This window comes from Anopheles maculipalpis, chromosome 2RL, assembly GCF_943734695.1.
Source record: "Anopheles maculipalpis chromosome 2RL, idAnoMacuDA_375_x, whole genome shotgun sequence".
Classification (NCBI taxonomy): Eukaryota; Metazoa; Arthropoda; class Insecta; order Diptera; family Culicidae; genus Anopheles; species Anopheles maculipalpis.
The window spans coordinates 67,233,303-67,253,831 of record NC_064871.1 but is presented as its reverse complement, the minus strand read 5'-3'; the positions used below and the strand labels follow the sequence as shown (position 1 = coordinate 67,253,831).

The 20,529-nt window shown below is 40.6% G+C and overlaps 2 protein-coding genes across 2 annotated transcripts in view; one reads left to right on the top strand and one right to left on the bottom strand.

Annotated features, from left to right (window-relative positions):
- LOC126556257 (proteasome subunit beta type-5-like) overlaps nucleotides 1-20,529 on the top strand; it is a 375,585-nt gene that overhangs the window by 89,332 nt on the left and 265,724 nt on the right. The window lies entirely within an intron of this gene.
- Nucleotides 1,751-20,203, bottom strand: LOC126556012 (sodium/potassium/calcium exchanger 4). The gene is made up of 8 exons (XM_050211169.1): nucleotides 20,148-20,203; nucleotides 10,687-10,860; nucleotides 10,305-10,492; nucleotides 10,027-10,213; nucleotides 8,522-8,599; nucleotides 7,519-8,274; nucleotides 2,282-2,383; nucleotides 1,751-2,207 (listed from the first exon to the last, which is right to left on the bottom strand). Exons 1-8 carry the CDS (start codon nucleotides 20,185-20,187, stop codon nucleotides 1,873-1,875), a joined length of 1,860 nt encoding a protein of 619 aa, XP_050067126.1. The 5' UTR covers nucleotides 20,188-20,203; the 3' UTR covers nucleotides 1,751-1,872.

The following is a 20,529-nucleotide window of genomic DNA, read 5'->3' as shown; positions in this document are numbered from 1 at the left end:
AGTCTTTGATGGTTGCTTTCGTGTAGTGTGTAGTATCATCAACATCAATATTTGCACGACAGTGATAGTGCTCGTTTCGTTTGTGCATTCGAATGCTGAAGAAGAATGAACAGAGTGTGATTTGTCGATGTCATCTAACGAACGCTGGAAAAATACGGCAACGTGGCACAGTTTGCAAGAGGTTCTAGCCGTTTACGCATGCGTCTAAGCACGCAATCATTTCAGTGGTTGCTGTATCAACATCCTGGAAATATTTCAAACATCCGTCTTGCTTGACATGAACTTGTCTTTTGAAGATTTTTAGGTTAAGAAGACCGGGACGGCTTCTAGGTGTTGGCGACAGCTGCTCCGGTCTTTACACGGCAGGAGCGGGGTTCAAATCCCCCCCTAGTGTGAGGACTTGACTATCCAATTACGTCGTATCGGCAAGTCTAGCAAACCATTCGATGGCCAGCGTGACCTAGTAGGTCGCGTTAAGTCAAAAAGAAGAATGCTTAACCATCTTACTAATACTCTACCATACCAAAATACACCGCTTTCGTATCTTAGGAATGTAACATGTATTTCTGTATATTCATAATTCACTACTAGCTTTTGAAACACACTCACACACACAAAATCGGTATTATTAGTTTTTTTTTAGTATTGTTTGTCTTTCTTTTTGATACACGCGCTTTTTTTTCTCTGCTGAAGAGATCGTACAACTTAACGGAAAGAGAACGATTAGTTCGATAGGGTTATCTCCCGAAGGTTCCCCTGGGAGAGAGAGAGGTCGTGAAAGGCGTTCCGGAGGATGGAGGTATAATATTTACAACAGATCAACTATAAATCGCGCTTCTACAAGGCTCACTCGGGATACAGACCAGCAACGTTCCCGCGTTTAAACAACGTTGGGGATTTCGAGGAGCTCTAGTGCTAACACCTACGTGACGTGGTACACGTGCAATACATTGCGCCCAGCAAGCTCCAGTCTTTGGCGGAGAAGGAGAAGGTGTGAGTTTCTGCTGGAAGAAGCTGTGGGAATTACGGTGTTGCTCACACAACCGCACTGTGTCCATGTGTCGCTGCACAAAATTAATGCGCGTTAATTTGTTGCAGCTACGAGGCCTTCTGTCTTGCTACCATAAATTGGTAAACCTTAACTGTCCAATGTGTTACTCTACAAATTTTATCTAGCTCCGGCACACCTTCAGTTTTGGGGAAGGATGCTTACTTATTTTCTTAGATTTACAAATTCTTATGCTTTTCGATTCCATTCAGCTGCTATGTTTAGTATGTCAGAACTCTTAACTCATTCTTTTGGGGATCACCACTCATTAACAAACTAACAACAAACCGACGGACAGATTTACCGATTAAGTTGTTTCGTTATACAAAATTAGAATGTTCAAGTTGATCCACTCAAAATGCGTCGTTAAGATCCATTTGTCTAGAGATTCAAGATAGGTGTGAAAATGATAGTTTTCATTTGGAAAATTTTTACTGACATCAGTAACTCTCAAAATCGTATCGACAGTGGTTGCAATACAGCGTGACATGGTGAAGAGTAGTATACGTGAAGCGAGATTAAATTTAGAATTTATCCGTTAAACTAGAGAGCAAACCCTACCATCCAATGGATGTTTAGAGGTAGTCAAAAATAGAATGTTCAAAAATTCAAGATGGTCTACCCAGCCATTCTGGAGCTGGCAACGGTAAGGGGAAGACGCGTAAGGCTAAAATGTCCTTCACTATCCCGAACCTGTTGCTGATTCAAAGGACGCATGCTGTATTTGCTTTCCCGTAATTCGATATCCTATGCTTTGATTGTTCCTGCAGCAAACACGCTAGGACAACCGTTCACATCCGCTCTGCCCTTGGGTCTACGTTGGCTCACCGTCCGCAGGTTGGCAGATTGACGCGGAAGAACACGTTCAGCTCGATCAGGCTGGCCAGTATGAGGAATACGGCGTACATTATTAAACAGGCGTTGCCGACCCGCCGATCCAGCTTGAACTTGTTCAGCGAGAAAGCAATGTACAGCATCAGCAGCGTCGACAGCAGTGAGATGGCCGAATACTCCAAACCAGCCGAGTTTATGCCGACCCAGTGGTGGCCCGGTTCGATCGGTGAAAATGCTGCCTTTATAAACCATGGCAATCCGAGACAGAGCAAAATGTCAAACGTGTTCGAACCGATCGAGTTGCTAATACCCATGGAACCGTGACCTGCGAATGAGATGGGCAAGAAGCGACATTACTTTCTGCGCACTGTTACTCCCGGTCGGGCATGTAATACTAACCTTGCTTTGCTACTATTACACTGGAGACGGCCTCCGGCACGCTCGTTCCCGCAGCCAAAAACGTGATGCCCATTACGGAGTCCGGTATCTTGAGCGTATCACCTGCCGTGGAAGGGGGGTAAAGCACAGATTCAAAGGATTAGTTCTCTGATTGCGGGAAGGGTATGAGGATACACGTTGGACGTAAACCCATCATTATCTGATAAATTCATTCCCATGGGGAAGGAATGCCTTAGGACGCGAGATTTCCTATGTGCGGGTGTGTGTGTGTGTGTGTGTGTTTGTGTGTGTGTATGTGTATTTTTCGTGTATGTGTATGTTCGTTTACTGTACGGTATGAGCGTTGCCTTATCGACCGCGCTAATCGGACGTGGTAGTGATAGACAAAATGCAGAACTTCTTGTGCAGTGATTGTACATTTTAGCGGATTGTAACGAGAACTACACGTTTTGGGCATTGCGATAAAACGTCATAAGTTGTTATTGCTGGTACGAATTGGTAGTGTTGGTGGTAGAATTCAATCACCAAACTAATCGGATGTTATTGAGATTCCTATTTCAATTGGACATTCGTTTGTACATTGATTTATTGCCGAAGCATTACAGAGTATCTTAGCTGTAGTTAGCCCTTTTTAAATAGCAAATCGATATAGCACATTTCAAGAACACTTATGGGTTGTTCCCCCTAGGCTGTGCCTATTGTGCGCAAACTTCACACCCACAGTCGAGCGATAAGCAATTAAATTCATTGATAGATAACTTTTAGCAATATACGTACGTAGATCCAAAAATCAGTTGAATAGCCAAACAAATATAAAAAGATTTGCTAAAATTAACATCTCATGTTAATCATGTGCAGCGAAAACACTTGTCAAAATCATTGTTTTATCAGCTGCTACATACATACATCAGCTGCAATACATACTTATTAAATACAACAAAGATATCATACCAAATGTCAGGAAAGCCACAATACTAGGTGTTATTTTCGATGCTAAACTATCCTTCATTGCTCATTGCAACTACACGAAACAAAACAGTAAAAACCAGGTTAATCTTTTCAAAATGTTAGGTTATGGGAAACATCGTGCCAATCGAGAAGTATTAATTAGGATTCTAAAAGCATGGCTCATTCCCAAAATTGCTACACGGGATTAAAATAGTGTCAATAAATAAACCTAAATTTGAAAAAACTTTAGCTCCAAATTATCACGCTTGCTTGAGACATTCTACCGGAGCTTACATCACCAGTCCCACTCTCTCTTATCATCACCCACAGATTAGTTGTAACTGCCGACCGTCTCCTGGAGTAAAATATTAATTTATCCAGAGAGCCCGAAACATCTTCATGGAGTTGATAAATCATCGGATACCACCAATTGTAAACCAAACCAGAGTTGGAGATCGTCCATGGTACCTAAAGAGCCCTACAATTGATTGGACCAAGAAACATGAGTTCAAAGCTGTTCCCTGGGCTTCAGTTGCCGAACGAATCTTCAAAGAAATACTGCAAAGGCAATATCCGGGCAATATCCGGACCGATGGATCTGTAGCAGGAAATGATGCAGGATGCGGAATCTTTCCGGCGAATGACAAATGTGACATCAAATTAGCCGACAACACCAGTATTTTTTCGGCAGAAGCCATTGCCATGGTTATTGCTGCAGAAGAAGCAACAAATTCCACCAAACCTAACGCTATATTCACGGATAGCGCTAGTGTCTTGGCCGCCCTAGAACGAGGAAAATCGAAGGACCCCTACATCCAGATTCTAGAAAACCTCCCATCCTCGATGCATGTTATTTTTTGCTGAATCCCTAGCCATTGTGGCATTAAAGGGAATGAAGAAGCTGATAAAGCTGCCAATCAAGGTCGGGAACAACAAACAGAACATCAGAGAAATCTCTCCCGGAAGGACATGTTGAAATGGGCGGAAAAAAGGTTAGAAGAAATGTGGCTAGAATAATGGTGGAATTTAAAAGAAAACAAACTTCGTAACATAAAAACATCATTCGCTCCATACTACAGAAAAAAATTAATAATCATGAGCAAGCAATCCTCACCCGGCTTAGGATTGGGCATTCCAGAACCACACACGGCTAACGGGTAACAAAATCAGACCCTGGAAAATGTAGTTACTGTGGTGTCAATACTACCATCAAGCATATTCTAGCAGACTGTGACGGTTACAATGAGGAAAGAATATTGCACAAAATAGAGAGCAACATCGACGAAGTTCTAGCGAATCACGAAGAAAGAGAACGGAACGTGTTAAATTTCCTAAAAGCGATAAAGTTGTACAAAGAAATTTAAGGTATCTGTAATGCTGTAACGATGTTCATACCCCAATCGGTCTTTCCAACTACTGCTGTGAGATCATCGATGATAACTCAGTCCGCAATGTTCTTAGCTCGCTTAAACCATCCTACAAGCCAGACGGAGTTCTCGCATATGGCCAGCAGCATATCCTTTCCTCTATGTCCTTTAGCAATGGAAATGCAAGCACCGAATAGGGCATATATGATCTGTCCACCAAACATTTTGCTAACTCAGCCGATCGTACGGTGCCTTTAGCAGATGTTCTCTTCTACACTCCGCGTTCCTCTTATGTCAGAGTCCAATATCGTTTCTGTTGTGTCGAAATTAAAATGGTATTGTTTCCCCGGGCCTAATGGCATTCCTACGTGTGTGGTTAAATATTGTCGCTTTGTGTTTACTCGTAGCCATCCATTATTAAGCTGGTTCTCACCCTATTCTGTCTAATCGCAATAGCCGTGCTAGAGTTGGTAGCTCTTTGTCCGCTAAATTTGTAGGTTTGTCAAGAGTATCACAAGGTATTGTCCTTAGCCCGCTATTATTTATTATGTTTATTAATGACTGTACCAATGTCCGTCCCTATAATGGACACTTGCACTATGCACGATATCAAACTGTTTTGTTTCATATCCTCGAGCAACGATAAATGTGCTTTACAAATGCATGCAAGCTACTGACGAACTACTCGCTCTCCCGTACAGGTTCTAAGTCTTATACGTCGTATGTTCTCGGATTTTTGTGACCCTTTCTGTCTGAAAGCACTGTATTGCTGCTTGGGTTTGATCAATTCTTCAATATGCCTGTGTGATTTGGGCGCCATTCCATTGTTAGCCAAGGAGTACGCTTCTCGCATTCGCGAGCTATTTTAATTACTAACATATTTTCCAATCATATTGACGCCCCTACCTTGCTATCCTCCATTAACCTGTATGTCCCCCACTCCTCCCAGTCGTCACCTACCCTCTCACCCCCTTTTGTACATTCCATCCCGCGTCACTACATACGGCCAAAATGATCCATTTCTTACTGCGTTGGACTATTTGACTTTAACACCTCGACATCCACATTGGGATGTCCACAGATTGGGTGGTATAGGCGACAGCGGCACCAGTCTTCAAACGGCAGGACCGGAGTTCATCGGTGGACTAACTACGTGGTATCGGCAGTCTAGAAAGCCATTTCGATGGCCTCCCCGACATCCACTTTCCGTATCAAATCAAAAACTCCCACTAATCCTTTGTGTTCGTTCTCCCGATTTCTTATTAGAATGTAAGTTTAGTTTTTAAAATTACACTTTGTTAAGCCTAAGTGGAGGACACCTTACTGAAAATAATAATCTGTACTAAAAAAAAATTGTACAGCGTTCTCTTCTCCTTTAAAAAAACTATTCCTCTTGTTCCTTCCTCATTCCATACCTTCTCTTTTGCTTCCTTGTTCCTTGTTCTTCCTGCCTTGTTCCTATACATAAAAAGGCGAAAAGTCTTATCGGTAATTATCGAGGCATTTCCATACTATATGCAATAGCCAATGTGTTTGAGACCATTCTTCAATCCCAGCTTCTTAACGTCAGTTGTACTTCCATTTTTCCTCAACAACATGTGTTTCATGCCCAAAAGATCAACTGCTTCAATCCTAATGTGTTTAACCTCCTACCTTTCGTCCCAACTGGACAAGATCTCTCAAGTTATACCGATTTCAAATCTGCATTTGATCATATCTCTCACTCACTCCTCGTTTCCAAATTATCCAACTTTTGGCAACCATAACTCTCAAATTCCCTGGTTCCGTTCATTCCTTTGTAATCGTAGCAATCGAGTCTCGTTCAAAGGCTCCTTTTCTTCTCCCTTTCCCTCCGGTGTAGGCGTATCTGAAGGAAACGTCTTAAGTCCACTCGATTATTTCCTTTCTTTTATTTGAACGACTAAAAATTCTTCTATCTTATATCCTCACCTTCTAACTTTGTTATTTTTTAATCTATCCTTGATCGTTATTGTATGTGGTGTAATCAGAACAGTCTTTGCCTTTTTCCTAATAAATGTTATGTTATTAAGTTTACTTGTTCCAGTAACCCTTCTTTTTAGCCTTACTCGCTGAACCAGGTTATGGTTTGGATCGGTAACTAAGGACTTGATCGTTTGGCTCCACACGTGTCTTACCTTCTCCCCCACATTGACTCCAAAGTCATCAAATCGAGGAGAACTCTGTTCTGAAACGTGTGGCCTGTGACTTCTCCGATGCTTGTTGTTTGAAGACTTTGTTCTTTTCACAGTAAGAATCCACATTGATCGAATACTTCCGGAAAATCATTATTTCACCGATCGTCTGCCCTGCCTTGTGACGAGGACAAAACCCTGCATCCATCTCTTGAAGATCGCCGTTCCATCTCCCAAACCTCATTTGTTGCCACACTGCTCCTTGATTACATCAATGCCGCAGCTTTGCTCAGCAATATCCCACTGGGCCGTGGTCCGTAAAGATTCCCTCTTTAATGCCATCAAAATGATCAATAAATGATTAAAATCAAAATAATCGTCGTCTCATAACTTTGATTTAAATGTTCCCCATCATCAGAGGTGGATTCAGCCCTTCCGAGGCCCTAAGCAGAAATGGTTTGGGAACCTTTTCGTAAAGGACTTAGTAATTCAACTACTTTTCGAGCCGGGGTTCTCACGCGTATGCTCAATCCGCTTATAGGAAGATCCACTTGTACCCTCCTTGCTTTTCGATCCACTTCCTAATTTTTCCTGCACCCTCCTCTTTCCCTTTTGCTGCCTTCTTTGGTTTTTAGTCTGTTATTCTCTTTAGGTTAGGTTTAGTTTAAACTTAGTTAAGTATTGTTAAGATTACCAATAAGATACCCAATATGACCAAGGACAAATTGATTAAATAAATCTAAAGCATGTGTTTCATTTCCAAACTTACCAATAATTGTTATCATCCATGCAACGACGTAAGAAAGCGACCCAATCCACACGATACACATGATGAACGTCAGTGGGAACCAATTCCGGAAGCGTGGCTTCTCACAGTTCGGTATGGTGAACATAAACAGCAGATGGATAGGCCAAGTAATGATCCAGGAGAACTGCCTGAACGCACTCTTACCAAGCGGATATTTTAGGAGCTTAAACTCATCCTCATCCTCTTCTGGTGCACTTTCTCCTTCCGCATTTGCACCATCGCCAGTCCCATCCGCTCCAGCACTAGCACTAGTACCACCTTCAAGTGCTCTAACAACTGCTTCCGCCACTGGACCGGTCGTTCCGTGTCCATTCTCACCACTCCATTCCTTGAGTGTCGTTTCCTTCAGGTCTACACCACTACCCTTGTCCGGTTCCTGTACCGGCGGTGTGGCAGGACTAGGTGGTGGTGGCGGTCGCTCGGGAACACTTTCGTCGCCCGGTTCACCCTCCGCCACCGCCGATGATGGGTCAATGGATGTACTGGCGCTTGACTTCTTCGCTTCGAGATCCATCGTAGCGGTTGCCATTGCCGCTCCCGGCGCACGCAAGTCGATCGATGCGAATGGCTTAATTTGCATTTCGACGTCCACCCCGATGTCGGCCGTGGCTGATGACGTCAATTCCGCCGCGGGTGCATCGATATGGGCCACATTCTTCAAGTTTCCGTTCTGCTGGAAGTGTCCAATGCGCAACGGCGTGCGCGCCTCAATTGCCTCTAAATTGATTGGTTCGTTGTCGTCGTCACCGTCGTCATCATCAGCAGCGTCGTTATGGTCGTTTTAATCGTGTAAATCATCAACCGGGCCACCACGATCAAGCCCGATTTAGCATAACATGTGGATAAGTAACAGAACGGAAACAAAACATTCATCATTAACTGTTGGGATAGTGTGACAGGCATTACTAGGTCAGTGCTGTGGTTTGGCTTCCCAAACTAACGCAACACTGGTGGCAAACACTACCTTGCGTTCGGCTAGACTCTGACTTGAGGCTGCTGGAGGTGTCATGGGATCTTCGTTTTCGGGCGTGCTTCAAACCACCTACGTGCCATATGGACCACATTCAAATCGAGCGTATTGCATGGAGAGTGCGTGAGCGTGTAGGAAGGAATTATGTAGTGCATTAGAAAATTTTAAAACCACCACCAAATGTTAACAACATGGATGATTTATCTATCAGGACTATAAATAAGTTGGTACGGTTTTAACGCAAGCATCGTAAATTATTCAATTTTACTTTGATGCAATCTTGCAACACTGCCATTTTGAAGTGTCATCTTCAAGCTTTCTTTTCCCCTAGCTGTCATTTCCCTGAAGTGTAAAAAGGTATGTTCCATGAACTTCTAAAATGGCAACATTTGTACCGAATAAAGTGTTTTCGGCAGGAACAAACCGACTGCCGAAAGTCATCGTATATAAGTGAAAGTTTATGGCGATCATGCTCTATCAGATAGCAGCAATTTTTCTTACAGCAGCAACAAAGAATAGTTTTGGATATTTCTTGAAGCATGAAAATAGAGAACTTCAAGGCAACGCTCGTTGAAGATCCTTCGTAAACGCAAAACAAACTTGCAAAGACGTTTGAGGTAACTCAGCCAGCCATTTGCAAACGTTTATAAATTATGGGAATGATCCGCAAGATAGGACATTCTGTGCCATACGAACTAAAGCCAAGGGATCATCGACACCCAGGACGAATATTCAAGAAAAACTCTACCACATGAGGCAGCTCCGGTTAAAAATATTTAAAAATGCTGAAAAGAAATGTACAGCACAGATAAGACGCCTTCTGATCATCATCTTTTCCGATCGTTGCAACGATGGCCTGGCAGAGCAGCTCTTCTTTAACTTTGGAGAAATGACAAGATGGATCAATGAATGCATAGCGTCCAAAGAACTCTCTTTTTTCTCGACGGAATCCATAATCAGCCAGAAAGATGGAAAAAAGAAATAATCAACGATAGAAAATACTTTTGGAAATTGAAAGAGTTATCAATTCTTCATGATAAAGTTTAAAATTTCCGAAAAAATTCGCACGAATTTATTTATAGCCCTGATAATATGTACTCAATTGCATAAAATGTACTCATTCTTAGTCTTTTCTTCTTACATTAATAACTGAATTCGCTACTTTTTGACCTGCCTTATCCAATGGCCTAGCCTTTAACTAGCGAAAGCAGCTTTCTGAGAAACTAAGTATATAATTTTACAAGTCATCGTTTAATGTATTGTAACAAATATTATTTTATTACAACAAAAATAATCTTTGACTAAATTTCCAGTTAGCCTTAACCGTACCACATGAATAAAAAATATTAACTAAAATGGTTTCAATACATTTTAAATGTCCTTTTTCAAATGTTTAACTTCAGTTGTTAGAACCAATGAATTTTACCAGCGAAAATGTTAAATTCTAATTTATGAAATGAATATTAAAACAACTTAAAACAAATGCTTTCGATGCTTACCTCTGGCACATTTTTGAAAAGATTTATCATAGTACATCACAGCAATGTACACGATGTAGAGCAACACCAGTATCAGTGCCTCGTACCATTCGACACGCTCGTCATGGATAATGCAAATCAAAATGGCTACCGTGATACCGTAGGCTAGGCAGTCTCTCGTCAGCGGCCACCAATCCAGTGGCACTACCTGAGGACAAATTAATTAAATCATAAAATCGCACCCTTCATCACTCTCACGCCCCTCTCGTTGATGTTCATTGGACATTAGTTAGCATTACCATTCCGGCGCCGATCCCACAGCAGGCGGCAACAGCCAGGATATTGAAGACGGCTGAGCCCACGATGGTGCCAACGCCAATGTCACCTTCGGTGATGAACGTGCCGATCACGTTGACGAACAGCTCGGGAGCGGAGGTAGCCGCTGCCATGAACGTAGCACCCGCTACATCGTTGGACATATTTAACGCTATTTCGGCAGGAGAAAGAAAGAAACGATCCGTATTAGTGCAGAGCATTTGTGTGGCTTTGAATACTTTCTACAGTTTAATTAAAATATCTTAGCCGTGCCCCTGCCTAGACTGATGGAGCCTTGCCACCAATAACTTAGCCGGTAGGACACATTTGAATTTGGATACCTTGCGAAACAGAACTGACGCTTACCTTGACAAATTTTTTCAACGGCAGGTACAAAATACTTATCACAAACTACGGCCAAAGCTACAAATAAATATAAACTAGCGATTGCATGTAACACTACTGCCCCATTCTGGCGCTGCTCCTCGGTGAACAGGTCCCGGGGAAAATCGTCAATGGCGGGTTGTGTGCAGTTCATCCCTGTTAAGTATGTGAAAAAGACAAATGATAATTAGTTTTACTTCCTAAATGGATCCACTTTTATGGGCAAAATGAACATAAACATTGTTACGTTTATGTTGAAAATAAATTTTGTTCTGCAAATAAATCTATTCGTTTTAGAAATAAATGAGAAATTGCTTCTATGACATTATATCCTACAATATAAAATGAAGACTATATTTAAAACTAATTTAAAACAGCACCTTCATTTGGGCGGAATTGGGCAGCGACGCCGATCTTGACACATGAGGACCGTTTAGCAAAACTTAACCGGAACGTTTCCGTTGAAATCAGTTGTAACAACCGACAAATTGAGCAACTCCATGAAAGTTCTCAATTCAAAGCAACTATCACGCCGGACGATCCTTAGACTGTCTAGGGCATTTGTATTCCCAGTACTCCCATACGCCTTTGTACATGGACTCTGGATATACTTATGTCAAAATCGACGAAATCCTCAAAGCAGCAGAAGAAAGCAACTCTGAAGATTTTGAGGTTTCCATATGTCTGCAAGGCCTAACGATTTTGCAGTAAATAAGACTTGCGCAGCTAAAGTTGGGTAGTCATGATACGAGAATGGCGTTTAACGGTCTGGTCGATCAATTATTTTTTAAGGCAATCATCATAGAAATATAGAGAGAAAGAGGTACGATGGAACAAAAAGGAGATGATTAAAAAGAGGAGTTGAAAGGTCGAAATAGTGGATTGCAATCAACGCAGTGCATCAACGATCGTAGGCGAAATAATGACAAGAAAACTTTAGAAAACTTTCTCTGGTAGAGTCCACCAGGAAGAGGCTCAAAGAATTTAATGATCTGGAGCAACTTCCGGAAAGTACTCTGGATGCTGATTGATCTCCCTTTCGAGCTATTTGTGCGCTGTTCTAGCGATGTTTGGCACACAAAGCCAAGCATTTTCGTTATAGCTTATCAGTCCGATAGCCTTATTCTTACGGCAAAGTTTAGATAATAAATAGAGCCCTGAACTTTATTCGACAGGATTGTTTGAAGTTTCCGTATTTTTCAGTTTATCGAGATTTCCCAATACTATGAAACTTAGATAAGTCTCTCAGTTTGAGCGCATCTTAGCGTATATCCTATAAACTCCATAGGCTTCAACTCAACAACTTAAATTAACACACATATGATGTAGTGCTATTTTGTATCTATCTTTGAGATCTCTTGACATTGATTGTACACTAATCCATGGTTTAGAATTGTTCACAGACTAGTTGTAACAAATTAGTTTATAAGAAACTAAAAATCCCATAACGTTCCCACTACGTATCCGTATCCATATCTCACGACTACCGACTTTTGTCCGCTTACTAGAATTGACGTTTCCGGCGCCATTTATACGCTTGACTTCACGTAAAATGCGACATATGTGAGTGATTTAATTACAGAGCATCGCCGGCACTTGTAAGACGATTTCCTACAGCACAAAATGTATTCATTCACTACGAACCACCGGAGGTGTGGTTACAGTGCGGTTCAATGTCACCACAAACAATTAAAGGTTTCCCGAGCATGGTGTCTTTTTCGGTTTAATTGAAACTTATAGCCATCGTTTCGTAGCTTCCTCCCATTCTAAACCCTTTGCTTCAACTTTCGTGCGTTATCTGGCGACAAGAATTGGCGTTAGCAGTTGATCGTCTTAATTTGCCTTTGCCGTTCAACATAGCGCCGTTTGACGTAAATCTCTCCTTATATCGTTCATGCTGTTAATTAAATTCAGTAAGTGAATGTACTGGTTCTATCTTTTGACGAAGACTTTGTTAGCGACTGTGTATTGTTTGGCATCAAATTTTCGCACAAGGGATGAACAACTAAAAGATTCTACTAACGGATGTTGACAGATGTTTTTTTTGCTAATTTTCAACCAACTAAAGCATTTAAGATGGATTGCTAGACAAAGTCACAAACCGATCGAATCAAAGCTGACCGTTTTGGGTTAATGTATGATCAGTTTCATGAGTCAAACCTCTCGCTGTAAGTTGCTATATTGCTGTACATAAATTTGCTTTGCCGAAAAGCTTCAGAAACTTTGTTGGATGACAAGCAAAATAGAAGAGTGTGATTCAAGGGAAAAAAAGCTTAGAAAAGAAGTAAAAAAAAGGTGGGAAACCGAATCAACTGTGATACAAAGTTCTATAATAAAACGTTCAACAGCTCAGAAAACACGTCTCAGAAACACGTTTATTAAAGATGTAAATAAATTCCTATTTTCCACTTATTGTAGTACTATCAATCAAAGTTTGTTCTTGTTTCTTATACAAATACGCAAAATACTTTCATCTAAATAGCATTCCCACGCTTAGCCGGTAGTTCCAAAGCGCTAATATGATGTATACACTGCTTCATGTCTAAACACCCCATCAAAACTGTCTTGCATACTGATAAACACGGCAAGTGATTCGTGCGAACATATTTAATTGGTTCAACTGCAATGCACTGGTTGTCGCACATGTCCATCAACTTTTAATTGTTATGATATTGCACTCGGCAGATGCAAATGCGAATTGCGTTTACTTTGCAGCATGGAATTAGCAGTAGTTTGAATAATGGATCTCGTTGAAGTCATCTGCGTTGTAGTAGAAGCTTCAGTCCAACATCGTTAGTTTAATGGATTGCCAAGTACACCAACATTGAAGTAATTTAATTTGCTAATCTGAGATTTCTGAGAAGGGCCCGAATCCCTGCAAAAGCTTGCATTCATGTATAAATAGACAAGATACCCAACAAATCTCATTTAGTAGTTTTCGGGACAATAAATGCATAACTTATGATTTATGAGTTAAGAAATGCCATTGAAATTATTTTTAAAAATAGTTATCAACACCTGTCCGAAATAAAGCAATTTATTAAAATCTCTAATAAATCACCAGGAACTGTCTCCTCCAGCAACATCTCGTTAATAAATCAAACAAAGCCCATCATTACCCCTGCTCAATTATCCTTGAACCGTCCGAGCAATGATAAGTTTCTTCCGGTTTCGTATTTGTTTTACTCGCCTACCTTTTAAATACATCTTACTGAATATTCTGATCCTAAGATTTACTCCAAAACGGCCTTAAACAAACACTATAAATCATTACCTTTTTCGCTCGACTTTGGAGGCAATCAGCTTTTTACTTTAATCGATGGCTGTCAGATCGTTGTCTGAGGAACGCTATCAATATTTCGCTGCGGTCTAAAGACTGTAGACTGTAGTGCTAAAGCTTCCCTGAGCATGGGAGATAGCGTATGACACAACACATTGTACCGTGCTGTTGTAACGGAGTTCCATTTCGTCTATTTATCGCTATGCATGGCTTATAGTGACAAACAATTGAAAAACGATCACTTCAATATCCGATTTTTAAACTGATGCTCTTGATACTTCTGCTAAGGTCTTTCAAATTGTGAGAAAATTATTATGAAAAAAAATGACACTTTAAGATTCATGCAAGAGTTTAAAAAAATAAAGAGACGATAATCAAAATAATTTTTAAAAAACTGTTTCAAATGTAATGGTCTTGTCTGATCTAGGTTCATGCGAATGCACGATCTTACTTTACTGTCTGTTGTGTGTTGATCTTCATAATACCACAAATAATCGCAAAATCAAATTCATAATTGATCAACGTTTAGGATCATTTTCTTAAAATATTTAACTTTATTTTATAAAAATCGTGGATTTGGTGACTTCATTTTTACATTTTTACAAAATTAAATGGTCTCTATTCTACTGTCCATCTTTGCATGTGCTCCGTGTAGGGTTATGGAATGTTTTGTTATAATTAAGGTTTTTGAAATCATTTTAGTTTAATATCGAAACATAAATCCAACTTACTTCATAAATCCAACTTACTACGTTTGTTTACCACTCGTGTAACCAATACCAAACAAACGGAAAAGAATGGATCAGCACAAAGTGTGCCAACGACCTCTTCGCTGGAAACTATATTTTTTGCACTTTTTGTTGAACCTCACCCTAGTGTTTTAAGTGTCATGTTGACCACTGGACACCACGCGCCAATAATCCAATCAACCGTCGATGTCGGTATCAGAACAGCGACGCCAGATATTTACGACCTTAAAAAAAGGGTGCGTTTTGTTGACAAAAACCCCAAATGGCGTGGTTGTTGTTATTGTTGACTGTGCGGTTGGTATTCTTCAACCGCTTGCAGCCTTGCCTCTGAGAGATAAACATATCGTTCGCATCTTGTCCACGTGTAGTCGCAGTAAATAATAACAGTGAGTGATGAAAAAGGCATCTAATGAAATTGTCACTCTTTCAAGTGAATGCACGATATACGAAGACCATTGTATGTAAATAAAACAAAATACACAACATGATTACTTGAAAGATCTTTACAGATTCCCCGTCGAGATTATAAAAATGTCGGTCCTCTTCAGGGTAAGCGGTAGGAAAAAAAATCCCTGTGCGTAAAGCATAAAAATTGAACAACATTGTTGCGATCTTCCCGCGCCGCAACAATGTAGTGACATGTGGGAAGTAGCAAACTCAAACTCAAACGCCATCAGATAAATAACGAACGCTTCCTACCGAATACACAACAGTGAGTTTGTCATTGTCATCACACACACACACGGGCAAAGCGGTACACATACATGCGAAAAAACAACGATCGTTACACACCCGCCCAGATCGGTGTTGTTCAATCAAATGATTGATCTGCCACAGACTGCCACCCCGTTCTGAGCGGGCACAAGCACAATAGTGGGATTAGTTCCGCACAGGAACCAAAAAAAAAACATAACAGGAAAGAGTTCGAAGAGGAAGAGGCGTAGCTGTAACATTATAAATTCACCTGCTATCTGAATCACAGCGTAGCACGTGCTCGATAGGAGCAGCATACAGTATGCGGGTTTAGGCTTAGGTTTAGGGGGTTTAGGCTACAATCGATTCGTAAATATTTGAGCAAATACGATCGTTTGAGGATTGAACAAAAAATGTGCTAAATAACTATCCCAACAACACCCTCGGGCTATCAACGTCATTGATACCTTGCACCGGTTGTTGATTGACGGAAGGTAGAAAAGTTGATGGCACTACTACATGTAACGATCGCTGACTTCTAAGCTGCTCTACCATCATACACAACGAAGTGCAATTGGTTTAGCTCATTGATTTTGATCGTGGGATCTTCTCATACAACAGCGCAAGGTCGAACAACAACCAACGACGTCGACTACGGCGGTGACGACGAAATCGTCATCCCCAGGCGGCCGAACGGTTTGCTATCGATCCGAACTGATCGCCTGGGAATGGTTGAAACTTCGTTGCAAATGGTGGGGTGTGTGCACATCACAGGACGGCATTAATTATACGGTGTCCACTTGCAAACTGCCACTCTCTTTCTTTCTCTCTCTCTCTCTCCTCTCTCTCTTTGTTGCTCTCTTTTCCCTCTCCATTGTTTCTTCAAACCTCACAGCTGACAGCGCTCAGCTGCCACAGAACTTCTAATCGGGCCGGGTCAATCAACAAATTATTGAATGCTAATTGTTAGCGCTGGAAGCGTGTGCGTTTGTGTGTGTGTGTGCGTTTTTTTTTACCATCTAAAGCGATCGTTTTTATTGCACAGCCCTGACTGGAAGCAAAAACGGAAGTTCAACCGTAGCAAAACATGTACACTTCCCGTTTTCGTGGTGGTCTGTATATCGATAAACGTTGCAAAACGCGCCTATTTGTCGGCACTAAACTGTTAACAGCAAGTGGAACAGCTTCCATTTGTTTTTTTGTTCTTCTTTTAGAACGACGTGTACGATTACGATAAGGTCAAACAAATTTGTCGGCCGGTATGTCGGCCTTGATCATTTGGGGTTGGGACATTCAGTTAAACTTGGTTTGAGGTCAATTATTTTTCGCAAACTGTTCGAATATAAATAGCTTTAAGAAAAGACAGTTCATTTGAATGATTTCTGTTGTTTTGATTTCAATGTAATTTGTAACGAAAATTTTGGGTGGAAATACCACGCTTATTTAATCAATAAAATATTTTTTTAAATACATGAATAATCATTCTTTACAATAAAAGAAACATTTGTATTTATTTTGAAACATGTCTTATAACTCATTCAACGAGTTTGTCTTTTTAAACGCCTGTTAGTGAGCTTTTCCTTGAGTTTTTATCATTTTTACAACATATCACTTTGCTGTATTTTATAATATCAAATTTAAATGTCTTTAATGTACATACAGTGACGGACAATAATATAAGACCACTTTTATGTCCGCTTTTCAGGAAGTTGATTTCAATACTTCTACTTAGTATAACTTTAGCAAATTTTGATAAAATGATCCACAGCAACTGAACTATGTATAGCATCTTTGTTTTTGTCCAAAAATCCTTCAATGGTTATGTAATAATTAAAAACCTGAAATAGGTTTGAAAATTTTTGGACTCAAACAAATCTATCTTTTTTATTGATATACTTAACCAATCCTAAAATTTTAAAATGCAAAGAAAATATGTCCAAAACTATAAAAAAAAATTGCTTTTAATTTGAAAATAAATGGTCTTATTTCATTTTTTAAACAAAAAAAAACATGATCTTATGATCATGATATCTTTTGTTGACATATTTTCATCAGAATCGAAAAAAACGAGTAATAATCGATTTCATAATTCAAACAATGACAGGAACGTGTTTCTAAAATGTTTAACTATACACTTATTTTAGTATGACAGTACTGCGCCGCACTGTCAAACATTTATTTTTATTTACAATTGTGAATGGTCAAACATGTTTTACTAAAAAAAACTAAGAAGATCCGTTAAAAATTGACGTTACAATCTCATTTTTGTTTAATGTGCAATATCAGATGGTTTTATATTGTTGTCCGTCACTGTACATAAATACGTATTTGTATTTATATTTGGTTCACATGTACCCAGAAACTCGCTTGATTTCAACTTATATGTACTTTCAACTGCTAAGTAATTACATAAATCTACGAGCTACCAGGCGTCTCCATGAAACTCCTTCCTCAATGTGTGACTCGACTATTTTTAAAAACCTATACAATCACGCATATGAAAACAATTATTACCTTTTTCACCAATATCGTATTGCTAGCGATATCATACAGCTCTGATTTTCTTACAGAGAACACGGTAAATAGGTAAAGCATTTGTAAGATCATAAAATTTATCTTGACCTGTGTACAAAGGAAAGCTGCCTATGCTTCACCGACACACACACATACAAACACAGAGAGCAAACAAGTATCCACCATTCAAACCGCTCACGATAGGGTGCAAGATGGCGCCCGAAGTGAAGCGTGTGTTTTATGTTGCTTCTTCCTAGACCGCCAATGGCTCTGATCTAGCAGAACCAACATCATCTAGCGAGCGAGGGCAAGTGTGTAAGCCAGTGCCCAGAAGCACTAACTCCTCTTCGCGTGACCCGCAACCTGAGGTTGAGTGAATGTTTAACGAAATTAATTGAATCTTATTGTGAAGAAATTTATCAAATAAAGCTACCGCTCCAACGGCCACCCCGCTTTGACCGGTGGCGGATGTGGTTTTGTGGTGCACTCCTTTCCCGGCACGGCACGAGCCCCGTTCGAAGTGCGCTCAACGCGCAAGGTGTCGCTTGGTCCCTTTTTTCCGGCTCGTCGAACTCAATCGGCGGTGTAAGCAAGTTAGGTGAAGCAAAACTCTCCATCAAACATGGACAAACATTTTTTTTTATGTGAAGATATTTCGATGAAGTTTAAGAAAAAAATAATGTATGGTTTTATCAATTCAATGTGAACATTTGAGACACATGTCTTGCAAACAACATGCCGTTTAAAGCATTCTGATTGAGAATATGCTGTCACCAGTTATAATATGATACGATCACGTGTTTAAATCACTTTCATTTAGCACTTGTTTTTAAGCATCACTCCCTCATTCACCTTCAAGACGATGGATCACACTGCTTTTAGAACCTTCTTGTATGTATAAACCCCGAAAAAATATACAACTTTGATACGTTTTCCTGTGCGACTTGCTAAGACACGCTACCGTTCACCTGCATCACAACTTCATCAACTGGGTGGCAAATACACTCGGCGATCCAACCGCACCAACGTTACACAACGATCAATTCAGGACGATGGGTGAACTGAACGGAGAAGATTTTAAGTTTACTGAAGAGCACTTATACTAACGCACACAGCAGCAGCAAAGCGAGCAAGCAAGCAAGCAAGCAAGCAGCTTGTACAACACGATGAACCCAGCTGTCACTTAGCTCGCTCTGACATCCTGTGTCAAAATCGACCCTTCCCCAACTATTTGTTAGTACAAACTTGTTAGTCTACTACTTGTAGGATAATTATTATTACTTTCTACTTTTTGAAAGTCTTCAAAAATTATGCTAACTGTATCCGGCACCCATTTTCGTTGCTTTTTTATCTTTACAAACTTGATAATATCTCTATTAACATCAGCGTTTATTTCGTCCCATATACTAGTACTTCTTCGACGATCGAACGGATATGCAGCGTTGTGCAAACAGGAACACAATCACACACACACACACACCCTCTCTCTCACACACAAACACTCGCGACAGGTGCTACAAGGGGGAAAAGCAGGGCGATGACAAAAAACGGCAACCAGCCGCATCACATTCACAGCCGATTGTGCTGCCCGGTGCTGTGTGCGTTAGATTCGGTTCACGACGACGTTGCCGCGGGACTGGTTTGTGACCACTTTATTCTTCAATCTTCCCATTTTCTTAAATTAAGTGCCATATTCTTCTCTATGATTATCCATAATGCCTCTTATCCGTCCACGGTTTCATCGCAATATCGTCGCGCGGGCCAGGCGAAGCTCTCAGCTACCAGTGAACGCTGGTGTTCGCCGGTGCAAACTTGCTAACACATAATTTCAAACCCTGGTGGACACACTCGTTGGCGGTTTTGAATCAAATTTCGGGGTTATCCGTCGCGAAGTGCTGTGTGTTCTTCCTTTTGCTTTTGATGCTTGCTTTTTATCTTATCGAACGAGGGAATATTGATCGCACAAATGATCTTAATGTTGCCGGACGATTCACGTTGATATAAAACATTTAAATGTTGACTTATGTATCACTAATTAATGTCACACTCATTTACTGGTCACTTAGCATCACAAAACCACATAAGATGCAACATAATTATTTGAGGCAGAACGCGAACCGATCCAGATGAACCAATTGAATTTAAGCGAATTATTAGTAAACCAACAAGTATCCTTCAGCTGAAGGTAAAGTGTATCGTTCGCTAACCATTGCTACGCGCGAGTCCCCAGTAGTCCGATTCGTCCATGTTGATTAAATCACAGTCAAATTCCAACTGAACGACTGATTCCGAATTGCGCTTATGTATAGCCTGGGTGCGAAAAGTAGAGTCCACACTTGTGAGGCGAAAAAAAAACGAAGCAACTTTATGTACATTCGTATACATACCTGGGCCGGTCGCTTTGGTGACACAAGTCAATGGCGTAATGACAACCGGCAGCGGCGGTGCTGTCCGTTTCGGCTAACTTTCATTGGTAAATGCGGAGCAAAGCTACGGGTGGGAGGAAGTACTAACTTTAAACATTCACTCGCATAGGCCAAACATTCCATCCCACTGTGCTGAGAAGGTGAGTGTGTGTGTGAATATTTG